At 44.8% G+C, this 15,346-nt stretch overlaps 1 protein-coding gene across 1 annotated transcript in view; it reads right to left on the bottom strand.

The window, feature by feature from the left end:
• Positions 1–13,151: 13,151 nt before the first annotated feature.
• Positions 13,152–15,346, bottom strand: part of SPEF2 (sperm flagellar 2) — a 125,517-nt gene continuing 123,322 nt past the window's right edge. The window contains exon 37 of the mRNA XM_081089403.1: positions 13,152–13,487. Within this exon, the coding sequence (XP_080945529.1) occupies positions 13,398–13,487 (90 nt within the window). The 3' untranslated portion in view covers positions 13,152–13,397. The remainder of the gene's footprint in view (positions 13,488–15,346) is intronic.

The raw sequence follows: 15,346 nt of genomic DNA, 5'->3' as shown, positions 1-15,346 counted from the left end.
GATTCCCTATTAAAGCAGACAATTACTATGTACCATGCTACGAAGTTATGAGGGGTGTGTGTGGAGGGGTGGGGCAGTCAAACAGCAAAACATAAGACTTTGGTGTTTTGTCTTATGTCTCATCCTGGGTGTCCCTCCCTATCCACATGTAGGATCACCCTACATGTCCTGCAGGACTGTTTAGCTGCATTCCGGGAACCAGCGACAGGTCTGAATTCCCAATGGACCTTACCTTAAGGTGCTGGGGAGGAGTCAGGATGGGCCATCATCTCCCTGGTGCCTTCTTGTCCCAGAGAGGCTGCTGCCTTGCCAGGGAGGTGGGGCTGAACACTTACTGCCCAGTGCCAGTTCAATATTGGTCTGGAAGGGGAAGTTCTGATGGGTCAGAGGTTATCGTTTTTCCAGATGCCTTGGTGATGCCCCCACCATCTTATTCACACAGGCTTGTCTACTTGGTGGAGGTGAGAGGGACGTGATGCGATTTGCCCAGGAAGACTAAATGTTTACACCTGGTTGGAACCAGAAGCCCCGAGAACACCAACTCTTTCTGACCCGCCTTAACAAACCACAAGTAAACAGTATGTTAACCTCCGACACTGTTGTGAGAAAAGTTAATGAAGGTGACACGAAAAAATGAGGCAAGGGAGATGGTCTGCTTCTCTTTCATGGTTAGAACTTTCTCCTTTGGGTAAGAAACTTCTCAGAAAAGAAAGAAGCAGACAGCAGATGTTTTGGATAGCTGGACATCTAGATATCTCATACTTTTCAATTTCCCATAAAAATAAACATTTTGGGTGACGTAACTGAATGTATTAGATTACATATATTTTCAGGTCAAATAACTTTGCCATTGAAGTCAAATTAAAATCTGTATTTTAAAAGGAGAAGGAGCTGGGAACCTATATTGTGCTCCATTTCTGAAATGGTTATAGCATTGCTTCAGACTACAAAACCAGGACTGTGGCTTGGAAACAAACTTTGATATTATCTGAAAGTCTTAAAAAAATGCAAGTGCGGCTGTATTTTTTTCTAGCTGTTCTGCTGTGTGTGTATTTTAAGTGTCTGATTGTGCTCAGATGTGGGTAAGTGGTGGGGAGGAAAAAATAATGTTTCTTAACTCTGCGGATAAAAGGATTTTAAATTTGGTGCATTTCACGTACTTGGGTCATCTGCCCTACATTCTGCCCCGTGATGTGGGGTAAATACTGCTAACTTGGTGTTTATTTCTTTGGAGGAAAACAAGCTTTGAAGGGAGCTGTTGTGGACAGGTGGTGATTACTGAGCTCCATAAAGGGGAATTGGTGATACCTCTCAATGAGGACCTCGGGGGCAGGGGATTCAGTCACAGTTACGGTGCCTACCCTTATGAGCAATTGATTTGGGGAACCCACCTCCTGTCCTCCCTGGTCATTATTGAGATACCAATCTTCACTCTGATTTTGTTTTTTCTGCTGAAAACAACCAAACTAGGAGATATCATGTAGTCACCAATGAGCTAAGCCTGGATTCTCACACATTCATACCACAATCATTATAAGGAAATTAAGAGAGGAAGACCATGTTCTGAGAACATTGGGGGGGGGGGGATGTCTCACATTTTATCTTAAAATATATGTGTAATTTGTTTTTGATGTCATACATAGGTGTTTGTTTAATATAAAATAGAGTTTTTCCAGTTTCTTTATATATAAACTACTTACATATACAATAATACTATCATACATGCTATTTTAACACAATTTTCCCCTCATTTTTGCATTTGTTTGCCCTTTTCACCCACAATCACATCCTGCCACCGAAATCTAGGCTAATAACTTAGTGTGTGTCTTCTCATTTTTCTACATCGTATAGAATCATATATAGCAGCACACACACATGTATATACACATAGAACACATGGTACACACATACATATGCATGTAGTTTTTGTTTTTTATTTTAAAAAATGGAATCATATAATACATGCTTTCCTGAATCTGGCTTTACTCACTCAACATACCTTGTGGAAATGTCTCTAAATCAACAACTTACCTCTGAAGTTTCTCTCTCTGTATATTTTTCCTTTTTTGTTTATTTTTTCATCTTTTTAAAATTTTCTTTTATTTTTTTTAATGATGACATAGTGTCCCCTGACCTGCATATATCATAATTAACTCAATCATTTCCTCTAGGAGGGCCATTTTCCTCCATCTGTTTCCACTGATCTTCAAGAATGGGATTGTTGGGTTGAAGACTTCAAGTATTTAGACTTTTAATAAATGTTGTAAGATTTCTTTCCGAAAAACATGTATTAATTCACACTTCTCCCAACATGTATTAGAGTAATGTAATTTTCAAGATGCTTGTTATTCAATGTATGCTCCATGGACCAGCAGCCTTAGCTTCTTCACCTGGGAGCTTGTTAGAAATTCAGGGTCTTAGCTGGACTCAGGACAAAAGATTTACTGAATCCCAATCTGCATTTTAATAAGATCCCTGGGTGACTCACATGTACTTTATCATTTTGAAATCAATGTTTTAAATCATTTGCAATCTGTGTAAAAGTGAGAGGGGGTGTATTTGTCAAGTATCCTCTCTGGAAGGATAATTAGGAAATTAGTCATAGCAGTTGACTGTTATGTGGAGCATTGTGGGACTGGCAGACAGCTCTGGGGTGGAAATTTGCTTTTCACCGTATATGTGTGTAACCTTTGTACATTTCCATGTGCATTATTTGTTTAAAAGTTGTTAAGAGCAACTGCTTGAAAATACAATGATTACTTTCCACCCTCAAGTCTACAGGGAGGTGGCAGCCCTGTGGCTCCAGGGGTTTCTATGGTTTGTTTGTTTTTTTTTGACAAGTAAACAACCATAAGCAACATTTTATTGAAAAATGATAAGATAGCAGGACTTTACATTTTAAAAACTTAGTGAAAAACATCTTAGCAAAATCTGTTTCCAGAAGGATGTGGCACCCAAAATGCACATTTCATTAAACAATTGAATATAAGAAGTGTCCCCAAAGTCAGAAGTGATGCTTTGGTATATCACTGGGCAGGCTCTCTCTTTAGTGAAGAGAAGCTAGCACAGGCAGCTGATGATGGTGACCAGAGAATGATTGCTGTTAAGTGGCAGGACGATGCTAAGCAAGAATCATGGGGGAGAAAGGAGAACCTGGCATCAAATTCCGGTTAAGGGAGTGGTTCTTAAGTTCTAGAATATACATTTAATTTCTTCTGCCATAATTACTTAAATAGGATGGACATTATTTTTAGGGTTAATTAGGGGAGCACACACCCGTTAAAGCATCTTCACAGAAAAGGACTTGGTCTGTCCTGGGAGTTAGTATATCACACTTTAAATTCTAGTTTGGGAAGCCTGGTGAGGCCTTCTCTAAGCAGCCCAGCTTACTTTTTGAGGATATGAAAATGTAATGATGTCAGTGGGGGTTATCTGATAAGGGAACATTTGGCAGGGCAAATGTCAAATGACAGAGTGAGTCAATGCCATTGGGCACCTCCCAACTATTTCTGCGACACCCCCATAGTGTGAAAACCGTGATCACCATCCCAAGTAACAGGAAACACACTGCGGCCATGACACTGTACTGAATCTAGCTGCTCTAGCTTCTTCTGTGCTCGGGGTACACTTTATCTCAGGATTTTACTTCTGCATACGGGCTTCTGAGTCCCAGACTGAGTTCCTGCTATACCCACAGCAGAAACTCCCAATTCATGAGAAGTAGTGGTTTCTTTCTGGTCTTCTCCATGGTCTAGGAAAACACCAAGTACCTAAATAAGATGGTCATGGCCAACCAGCTACCATCTAATCAACTCTTGAGGAACTTCCAGGGACAGGGACCAGCCAGCTGTACAGTCACTGGCTCCCACCTGGGTTCAGGCACTTCTTGCTCTCTCTCGCATGCAGACGGAATTAATTTCCCCTGTCCTCTGTGGGAAAGAGCAGCACGTATCACCTTCCAGGGAAGTTGAGGGAAAGGGGGCTGTTCTCCATTCTCAGGTCCCTGCAGCTCAGCTGGGAGGATCTCTGGGTATTGGGCGGGTGCTGGGGCAGGTGGGGAACCAGAGGACGAGAGGAGATCCAGGAAGTGCTTTTACCCAGAGTTCCCCTAGAATCAGTTAAGAGGTTTTCATAAAGTCTTATTTTCCTAAAGAGGAAAGGGGGTGGCAGTGCAAAGGAACAGGATGATGGGTGGGCATAGGAAACACATCTGACCAAGCTCTTCCACCTCTGGGAGTTTCTGCCAGGGGAAGCGGGTGTCTTATGAAGTGAGTCTGCAGTCACTTGGGAAGTAGATCCACCAGCTGTGGTTTGGGAACGACAGTTTGATCATAATTGATATGTGAGTTTTGAGTAAACGCGCCACCTCGGTAGCTTTGCCCTGTTTCTAGTCATAGGAGGAGGGGTGGCTACAGGAAGCGGTGCTGGCTTTTCCATTTCAATTCAGCCTTGCAGATAACATTGAGAGTTAGGTACAAGGTAGGTGCACTGCGATTCAGCCTCCTTCTGCAAAGGGACGCGTGGGCAAGAGCATCAGCAGATTGTGCAATGCGGTCATGTGCTTATTCTTGGACTTGGCCTAGTTCACCACTTCCAGGTTCCTTCAAGGCTCAGCCTTGTCCCACGCGATGTGCAAATCTCTCTTCTATCCTCCTGTGTCTAACGTGGATGGGACTCGTGGGTGATAAGAAATGGGCTGTAGACAGGGTTGTGCCTTTGATCTTGGTCTAGCTGTGCACCCTAGCCTCCTGGGGCTCAAATGTCTGACAGTCTAGGAATTGATGAGCAACAGCTGGAGAGCCCTGGTTGCTGCCTGCCTTCCTTCTTCAGGTTGTTTTTTGGTTTTGTCCTCAAGGCTTGAGTGTCCAGGTATGCTGGGTGGGGCCACATCAGGGCTGAGGAACATGGCTGGGCGGTTTGTGCACTGCAAAAATGCAACCAGTTGAGAGGAAAAAGGGAAAGGAACTCTCTTAGCTGATCTGCTGTGCCCTGCCACGTGCTGAGTGTCTGGAGGAAGGGACGTCTCCCCGAGTGTGTCCGTGGAGAGTCATGTGAAGGTGCTAGATGAGCGAGTGGTGACCCTGGGCACAAGGCTTGAACTGTGAGCACTGGGTTTGGCAGCCTAATCTTGCTGCCATGACCAGTCCTTCTGACTTGCTGGGAGTGACCCCTTTGGAAAACCTGATAGTGCAAAAGCATGAATACAGTCACTTGGCTCACACAGAGTTGGCCCACGGAGGGTTTAAAAGTATTGAATTAGCTGTCAATATTTACAGTTTAAGACATTTTGCATAAAGACCAGAATTTCTGGCTTCCCATGGTATTGCCATTGCCTGTGACATTGGGTGGCAGCCAGTTAGGGTGTGACAGTCCTCGCTTTGCCCAGTGGCCTCGCTAACACCAAGGATAAAGGGTAATCGCTGTTTATCATTGTACTTGGGCTTGTTTTCTTCAGTAAAATTAAGAAAAAAAGTGAAGTCTATCCTGTACTCTCTCTTTTTTAATCCCCACCTTGAGATATTTTCCCATTGCTGTAGGATAGAGTAGAAGGGAGGGAGGGAGTGGGGAGAGAGAGAGAGAGGAGAGAGAAACATCAATGTGAGAGAGACACATCAATTGGTTGCTTCCCACACATGCCCAGCCTGGGGCGGGGCATGGAACCTGCACACTTCGGTGTGCAGACTGAGGCTCTAACCACCCACCAGTGCTGGCCAGGACTATCCTGTGCTCTCTTTTAAAATTAAAGACAGACTGAGAAGCCAGTTTAAAAAAACACACAAAACAAAAACCTGACCAGCTAAGTACTTACAAAATGCCTGTCCAGTCCCTCTAGCATTTGTGTTTGCAGCCTGTGCTCTTATGGTCAAATCATCTCATAACCACGCCATCGAGGAAATGGGAGGAAATCCATTGAAAGCACATGAGTCTTCATTTGGCCATTACATTAAGCCACGGGGCTCACAGAAGAACTTGGCTTATTATGACTCCTCTGCAGTAGAGGGCTTACCCTGGGAAGTGTATTCTGGGGACTCATCTGTTCCAAACGTCCCCAGTCTAGAGTGTTTGTCAGGATAAAGGGTTTAGACTTGCCTGCTGACCTGGGAGGCCAGATGGTGAGTGGGCTGCATGCAGCCAAGTCAAAGGTCAAACAGCGGGAGACTGTGATTAGACAGGAGGAGACCCACATGGGGGTGGGGAGAACAGACACATTAGGAACACAGGGAAGGCCAACCAGGTGGCCACAAAAGGCGGGGTCTGTCTGTCAATGGAGTCAGATCCAATAAGCCAAGGCCCTGCTGGCAAAGTGCTGCCAGGGCAAAGGCGAGGCTCCAGGGCATTGAAGAGGCTGGTCTGTAGCTGAGGGGAGTGAGTGGGACTTTCCTCACGAGGTTATACCTTGTGATGCCCCTGCCTGACCCACAGTGGCAGGTGAAGAGCCCACATCTGGAGACAGATCCTTTCCCTCCCGGTAGGAGTCCTAGCCTCTTACTAGCTGTGTAGTTAGGTGGATCCCTTACCCCCTCACGCCTTTTGCTATCTAATGAGGGTAGTAATATACCGACCTTATACGGTTGCCTGGAGGTGAGAATTAAATGAGACAGTTCTTGGAAAGTGTGTAGAACAGTAGCTGGACATGTCAAATACCCAAGAAGTACGTATTGCTACCCACTGGCTACCTCTCTCACCGCCCATAGAAAATGTAATATTTAGGAACATGGGACTCAGCTTGGAGGAAGTTGCCCTTTGGGAGAAAGAGCAGCAGCATAGTTTCACAAGTGGCACCTGGCATTTTAAAGAAAATTTCCATATGGCACCATGGGCGAGCTTTATGAGGGGCAGCCAAATTCAGCAGGGAATTGCCCACATCTCCTGCAGCAAGAGAAAGCTCAGTGGTGTGTCCTCTAGTCCAAGGCACTGTTCCTGTAGACTCTTTGCAAGAATGGTGGCAAAGGCTCTCCTTGACTTAGAGGGACTTTACCATGAACTGGGCACAAACAGGGAGGCTGGCGGAAGCAGCAGCAGCCCTCAACCTTCGGGGTGCACGGTGAAGTCTGCCGTAGGCGAGGAGGATGCTGTGGTTTCGGCCTGGTTTGTGGGGGCACAGCAAGGTGAGGCTGTTCAGACAGGGCTTGGTGTCGCTGTCTCCCTGTGGTTAGCCTGAAGTGAGCAAAGACACAGCAGTGCTGGCTCGGAGCTCAAGTGCTCCAGGCGCTGCTTTGAGCCCGCATGGCCCTCTGGGGGCTTTGATCTGCAGCCACAGACTCTGGTGGCCTCTCTTTCCAGATTTGTTTTGACACAGGCTTGAAAACAACATGTTACTCTGTCCTTATGCTGACAATCTGAGAGTGAACGTGCTTACAGATTTGTTTATCCCTCTGTCACCAGCATCCTTGGTGATGCCACCAGTAACAGAGGACACCAGCTAAGCCTGTGTCAGAGAACATGACAGGAACACCATGGGAGACCACAGGAGCTATTCCATCAGGACACACACATTTGATATTCAGACAAATGTGCCGGTACAGTAGGAAAGGCAGATTAAGTTGGGCAAGGTGTAGGGGTAGAATTAGGGCACCTTTTTTTAAGAATATGAAATGGGTAGGGAGTTGAGAGGGGCCTAGAGGGAGCCCAGATGGTAGGGGCCACTGGGCTGACCTATTCGGGGGTTAGACCAGGTTCCAGGTCCTAAAAGCATGTTCATTGGCTTCCATGAGTCAGTCAGTCTCTAGCAGATGTGACTTCACTCACCTCTCGTCTCTAGAGCCGCAGGGGGGGAGAGTCAGAAAGAAGGAATGTGACCCCCCTTCTACCTGTACACACACAATCCTAAAAGGTTAAAATCAGTTCTCTCTATAGATTTAACATGAGAGATATATTTAAGATTATAGGAACAACTTTACTGCAAAAAGTTCCTCTCCACCTCCTAGAATTCCTGTTAAAAGGAGACATCCCTCTCCATTCATCAATTCTTTCCATAATTAATGAACATCTAACAAGTACCAAGGGCTGTGCTGAGTGGTGCTGTGTAGAGAGAGCCTGAGAAGGCACATGGGCATTTCTTTAATTACTGCCAGCTGAAGCCAGTGATGTTGGCAAAGCCACGTCCTGGAAACACGCTTTGCCAAAAGGCAGGAGTGTTGTCAGCTTGACCTTCAGCCCAGGTGCCAGGGGGTGGGTTTTGTTATTTAAATCCAGCCAAGCACCAGGAATGAATACAACTTGGGCCCACCCAAAAATGTGCATAATCTCCTTTGTCTTGACTTTTAGTAAAACTTCCTGTTTTTTGCTGTATAAAATAAACACTGTGTTGGCTGTATTGGCTCTGGGTCCCTGTCCCGGTCAGAAGACAGTGGTCCTACCCGGCCTCAGCTTTTTTCTTCCATCTCTGTGTCTGTCTCTTTCTTTCATTTTCTCAATCCCCAGGCGCCCCTACTCAGTAACTGGACTGCTCTCTAGCCGCGCTGGACTCGGAGAAGAGAGAGAGACATATTTACAGTACTGTGTGAACTTGAGTGTAAGGAAAAGATAAGCATAGAGTCAGATTCTAAATAACATGCTAACATGTAATTTGGCGAGCTGGCACCGCCATGGCATACTCAGCTCCAGGGTGCCTTATGTGCCACGCCAGCTCAGCCAGGTTCAGTGACCCTGAGAGGGGGCCGTGAAGGATGGAGAAAAGACAGACAAGAGAATGAGCTGGGTCTGGGTGGGACACTGCTCCCGGATGGAGAGAGAGCGCCCCGGACTATAAGTCGTGTCTTTATTTTATAGCCAGATTCCACAAGGCAAAGTAAAGGCGTGGTCAAGATGTTTACAACATTCTCGTGGGTTTTGATCCTACTCAACTACATGCACCTGAACTCTATTAAGCCCATATCACTCAGGCACGTAGGGCCACGTGTTCAGACCATAGGTTCAAGCTTACACCGATAGCTGTTGGCTATAATTGTGCTGAGAGGGCCCTGCCCTCGAAGCTTGGACTTGCACATGGCAATGAGAGGACTGTGCCCTCTCATTAGTCTGAGGCTTGAACCTGTCCAAATACTGGAGCCGCTCTCCACAATGTAATTTATTTGACAGCAAGGGACCAGAGGAAGGTTTTTAAGTAGAAGTGTGACATGCTTAAGCAGAGTTCTGGGAAGGTTATTCGGGAGCAGTGTAGAGGCTGGGCTGGGGTAGAAAATGCGGGCGGGGTGGGGGGGGGGGTTGGAAGAAGATGCAGGAGGATCTTTCAAGGTTCTACTACAAGTGTCCAGATGAAAGCTGTTAAGGGCTTTTAAAATAAGGTGGACACTGTGGGAAGTGAAAGGAGAGGAGAGATGAGAGAGACATTTATAAGGAGAAATCAATAAGACTTGGGTGTGGAGAGGGGGGGGCAGAGAATGAGGAGGCAGGGACTCACTGAAGGTTTGAATTTGGGAGACCAGAAGACCCATAAGCGATGCCCTTAATACAGGACTGGAAGGTAGGAGGAGGGGGTCTCCCCAGAGAACCTCAGAGATAGATGGAGCCATAAAGTCATCCACCAAATGCCCCATCCAATGTCTGCATCCCTTCTGATCCCATTGTAATCCCCCTTAGGGAACCACAGGCTGGCTTGGGCAGGGCAACAGCTAAGTGGCTGAAGACTAGTATTGGTCTCCATGGGTGGGAACTCTAGTGCAGGCAACTATGGGGTGCTCAAACAGTGGGCTAAGCCGAGCCAAAGTGCTCTAAAGAAAGGGGAGACCCACACACCATGGACACCCAGCTGAAAGGGCCCTTTGGGGAGGTGGAAGTTGGAGTAGCAGAGCTGAGAAGCTGATTCAGTAGAGAGAATATTGCAGTAGGAGCAGGACAAAGAGGTCAAGTTCTGGGCTCCTGTCATGGCTGCCAACTTCCCTGCCACCTGGTGTCCTGCCCCTCTCAGAAAACTTTCAGAAACAGGGAGCTTGGAGCTCCATGGGTTCAGCTGAAATCTGTCTTGCTGCAACCTTCACCGTAGTTTTGCTTCATCCCCTGGGGCTGCAGAAAAGAGACTTCATCTGGACAGCTTTGCAAATGGCTGGGATGGAAACCTCTCCAGTCAAGGCCCCGGCTGAGGGATTTTGAGTTCCCTCACTTCTGAAGGGATAGATCAGCTCGTCTGCATTTACGGAGTGTGCACATATGAGAGTGTGTGGCCAGGAGCCACACATGGAGTATCATCAGAGGCCTGGCTACCAGGGGTGGAGGAAAAGCTGTGTCTCCCTTCCTACCCGGAACTTGAGGACATTGGATTCTTTAGGGCCTGAACCACAGCAGACTAGATGAATTTACTGGGAACAAGCCTTGTGTTTTTATTGTGAAAGACTGCTAAGCCATACTTCCTCCATCCCGTGCTTTGAAATTGGCTATTTGTACCTTTATTGAGCAAACTGGGTAGGAGGAAGGCTTTGGGGATTATTACAAGGTTTCTAGTCTGTGTCTATTATTTACCAACTGTGTGACTTTGGGCAAGTTACACAATCTCTTGAAAATGTCATTTTCATTATATGTCAATGGCAAGCTGCTAGTAAGCATTTCGCAGAGTGGTGAGAAGTGAAAATTGAATGCCTGGGGTGGCTCTCGGCACACTGCCTGCCTCCTGGTAAACCCTCGGCAGTATTTGCTATTATTATCTATTTTTGCCTATTAGTAATATCTTAACTTGGTCATTGGGTCCTCTTTCTCTTATTAAACATAATTTAATTCAAATCTCTTCCAACATTGTGTCAACCATAATTATAATTTGCATGGATTCTGTATCTTCCTTTGAATTTCTTCGATGTTTTCTGTCACAGAGGTGAATAAGACAGACATAGTCAGTATCTCCTATAGCTGACAGTCCACTGAGGAAGAGACACACTAAATTATTCATGTGATAAGTCTTCTGTGCTTGCTGAAGACACTCCACTCCAATACAAATTCGCTTGTCTTTTCCCCCCACTCAGTCTGTATTGTTTACCTTGTTCCTGAGGATATATGAGGATACCAAAAGTGATCCAGTAGCATGCCATACTGATTTCCAGAGGAGAGTCACTAGGATAAGAGACCTCAGATCCATCTCACAAAAGCAACAGATGGAGGGGAGAGAGGGGGGAAGAAAAGAGGAGAGAGAGAGAGAGAGAGAGAGAGAGAGAGAGAGAGAGAGAGAGAGAGATGCTGAAGAGGGTGACAATTTGGTGGGTGAGCTTGATGAAGATGGAGAGAAGGCAGCCGTAGTTGACATAAACTTCCAATGAGGACAATGTTATGCTGGAAGGAGGTGGCTTTTTAAGCACTTCTTGCCGACAGCTCCTGGACCATGATTTGGAGGAAATGGTGACTCCCTTGCAGGTTTTCCCCAGGAATTCATCTAAAATATCAATCTTTATTATAGATGAAGAAATGGGTCTTTGATTTAAATGGCCATTGCGAGTCAGGTGTGAAGAGGGTGGAGACCTATTTAGGGAAAGAAAGAGAAGAGAAGGAAAATCCAAAGAGGGTTTCACTTTTTGGGAAAAAGCTGTCAATGCGCTACTGTAGGTCTTTGGTAAAAGATGAACTTCAGGAGAGCAGAGGGCATCCTTATGCCTCTGTTCCTTTCTCTGGAATAACTAGAATTATTTGACAATAACTAGAATGACATGTGAATCAGCTAAATTGTAATTGTGAAATCCCTGGTAGAGTTTCTTCTGCATTTCCCACCCAAGCATGCTTCTGAGTCATTAATCTTCATCTCAAAGACAAAGTTTTGGGAACGAAGCCTTGGGAAAAGCTTAGTCCATAAGCAGCAAATTTAGGAAATATGTCACTTCCTGGAAATAGACTATAATTAACACCTACAATAGAGACTGCTCATTGTTTTAGTGAGCAATCCAAATATGATATTTCCACACATTTTACACAAATGCATCAACACAGTTTAAAGCTGGTTATTATTTTACTCTTAGGTTCTGGGGCATAGCAATAAAGAAAATAACACAAAATCCCTTGCTTCCTGGCACTGACAACCTAGTGGAATGACAGACAAACAAAAGAGTAAATGTATAGTTTGCCAGCTGTTGATAAGTTCAATGGGAAAAAATCAAAGTGGGGGTGAGCCGTGTCGGGGTGGTGAGTCATTTCTATTGTGTATTATGTGTTGAGGGAAGGCCTTACTGGCAAAGTGTCTTTAGAACAGAGACCTGAAGGAAGTCAGGGACCAAGCCCAGATATTTGGGAGAAAGTCCTTCCAAGCAGAGAGAGAAAATAAAATAAAAAAAAAGCCAAGGTCGGAGGCAGGGGCATGCCTGGTGTGTTCCAGAATCAACAAGGTGGAACGGGCAGGAGGGAGAACAGCAAGAGATGAGGTCAGAGAGGTAGCAAGGGGTGAGATCAAGGTGAGGACTTGGACTAGACGCTGAGTGAGGTGGAGGCCAGTGGCGGATCGGAGCAGAGGGGTGACGTGACCTGACTTGCATTATTATAAACGGCTCCTCTGCTGGCTGTGGACATGCGCTTGTGATAACTATGACCTATCCATGTGGTGATCCAGTGGACGGCAAAGGAGAAGGGTGCCAGGAAGATGGGAATGGAAACTTCGGCACTAGCTTCTGTAATACCCGTACGTTATGGAAATAGAGGGGGCATCCAGGGATTGACTGTGGACAGAAAACACTGAACCCTGGAGACACAACAGTTTGGAGACCCAACAACATCTGTAAGAGGAGGGTCCAGCAAGATATCCTCAGAAGGAGTAGCCAGTGAGGAAACCCAGAGGGTGTTTCATAGGAGCCCAGCCACTGAGAATATATTATCACTCACTGAAAAAACAACAACAAAAATTTCTTGAGATAAGTATCATTGAATCGATTGATTTGCTAATTTATACAACTAAAAAGATGCAATTGTACATCCATCTCTGCAGGAAAGTATAATAATAATATTTCATCCTATTCTATGATGAAAGAATTATGACTAGACTACAGGAGCATGAGTGTACCAGCAGCTGATGAAGTAGCCTTCTCCTTGGCTAGTGGGATGAGCCTTGGACTTTACAGCACACGGAGCAAGAACCACAAAACGTCCACAGCAGCAAGGCCCTGGTGTGGAGCTTTGGGGGAATTTTGACTGCATCTGCCTCCTCTAGACACTTCTCATAGGGATTGCTCATGTGTGGATTTTTTTTTGGAATATCTTGTTCTGGTGCCTTCTATTTTTCAGAATCCCTTCAAAATGCATTCCTTCTCACTTTGAATTTTTGCTCAGAAATTTAAGATTTATTACAGAATATTGTCTGAGTTAAAGAAGCCCCCCTCATAACCTGGTAGGGGTCATTTCTACACTTACAACAGAAACATACATGACAAACACGGTGTTTGCATTGGATGTTGAAGGATTCATTGCCGAATTGTAACAATCACACTCTTTTGCTTTCATTTCCTGTCCTCTGTCAGTCTTGAGGGAGATCTCTCTTCATCACTTCCTTGTATATGCTCACTCCTTAGCAGAATCACTTTAATATCCTAAGAGAAGAGATTTAAAGGGAAGTTGTAAACATTTACCAATGACAGGATTAATGATCACCTAATACGTGGCAGTGATTAAAGAGTAAGGAGGTTTTTATTGTTTTCCTTTGATAAAATTGTTCTCTATTTAGTTTGAATCCTCTCCTGCTTTCCCTCATTTCATAGTGGAATTGTCCCATTAGCTTAAATCACGTTTATAAAAGCAATTACACGGAGTTTGGCACATAATGGGTAAGCCAAAAGATTATTTCCCTATTAATGAATAAAAAGCAGTACTCACTTTCTATTAAAGGAAAATCCTAATGCTACATTAATCATGTCTCCAGACTTGTAGACTTTTAGAACAGCAGATTACTGAGAAGGTGGGGATTGCCTCATTTCTTCACTTTTTTTTTAATACCAAGGATAGAAGGATCTGTTTTTTACCCACTTAAAATGCCCAGCTTGCTTACATTTTAAATCACAGATACTTTACCAATCTACTTGTAAATTATTATTATACTTGTGATTTTAAAAAAAATCTTTATTGTTGAAACTATTACATAGTTTTCCTTTTCTCCCCCCCCCCCCCTTCTAGCCTGCCCCCACTCCCTACCCCATGTTTTCACTACCCTATTGTTAAAAATAAACTTAACATACTCTCACAATGTACCAGGGATACAAACACTTGTGGAAAATATAGAATTATGTTTATGCGGTTTCTAGTTTGCTCCCCCCTCCCCTACACACACAGATTTAGGGAAGTTTCTTTTCTTTAGAGCTGAGTTCCAAAGGTTTCAGTTTGACTGTGGCCACTTCACTCACAAAGACATGAGCTAGTTCAGCCGAGTGACACACACGCAGGCTGCTTCTACATGTCACTGCCAGGAATCGTAGCGAATCGTTGTCTTGAGGAACGCTTCTTTGAAAACACAGATCTTCTCCAGTCAAAGGCCGACCTTCAGTGCACCGAGTGAAGAACTGAGAGAAGTCCACCAGCCAAGGACTCTGAATAACTTTAAATAGTGCATGTACCGACTGTCAGCTCGGGGGCTTAGGGATGAGCTGACCTGTGGCTCTCTGACCCTCCGTAGCATGGGGAGAATTGAAAACTCCAGATACTTAAACCAACCTGGGCTACGTTTATAGCTGAAATCGCAGGCCATCATGTTCAGGAGCAGTTAATTGAGAAAAGCTTGAGAGTCTGGAAATGTTTGACCTGGGAGCTTTGAAAGCATGAGGCACTGAAGCAGCCGTCACGTTTTGTTATAAAGGTAAAGGAGAGGTGGAGCCTATTTTAAAATCAGGTGCCTTGAAGACAAAAGAGCACGAGAGTCCCATCTAGTCACACTTACAGTTATAGGAATTTGGTCCTCATGTGATTGGGTCTTCACAGAAATTCTCTTCCGATTTTAACACAAGCAGATTTATCGTTATCTCCTGTTGAAAGGGAGCCTTAACTTTAAGGCTCTATGTTCCATTTAGAGCAGCGGTTCTCAACCTGTGGGTCACGATCCCTTTGGCGGTCGAACGACCCTTTCACAGGGGTCGCCTAAGACCATCCTGCATATCAGATATTTACATGACGATTCATCACAGTAGCAACATTACAGTTATGAAGTAGCAACGAAAAATAATTTTATGGTTGGGCCACAACATGAGGAACTGTATTTAAAGGACCAGAAAGTTGAGAACCACTGATTTAGAGGTTAGTTAAAAGAAATTTACATATAATCAGCATGTGTTCATGATAAGAAATGACATCTGTTAGGTTTGTAGAAAATCGTGTGTTCGCTTGTATTTTAAATATATTTGTCAGAGGAAATTAATGGACTCTACTCGCTAATAACCAAGTCACAATGCTCTCATTGGTCTTG

Source organism: Myotis nattereri (assembly GCF_964212035.1).
Source record: "Myotis nattereri genome assembly, chromosome: 4".
Classification (NCBI taxonomy): domain Eukaryota; kingdom Metazoa; phylum Chordata; class Mammalia; order Chiroptera; family Vespertilionidae; genus Myotis; species Myotis nattereri.
The sequence above is the reverse complement of the archived record's forward strand: the minus strand, read 5'-3'. Positions and strand labels throughout refer to the sequence as shown.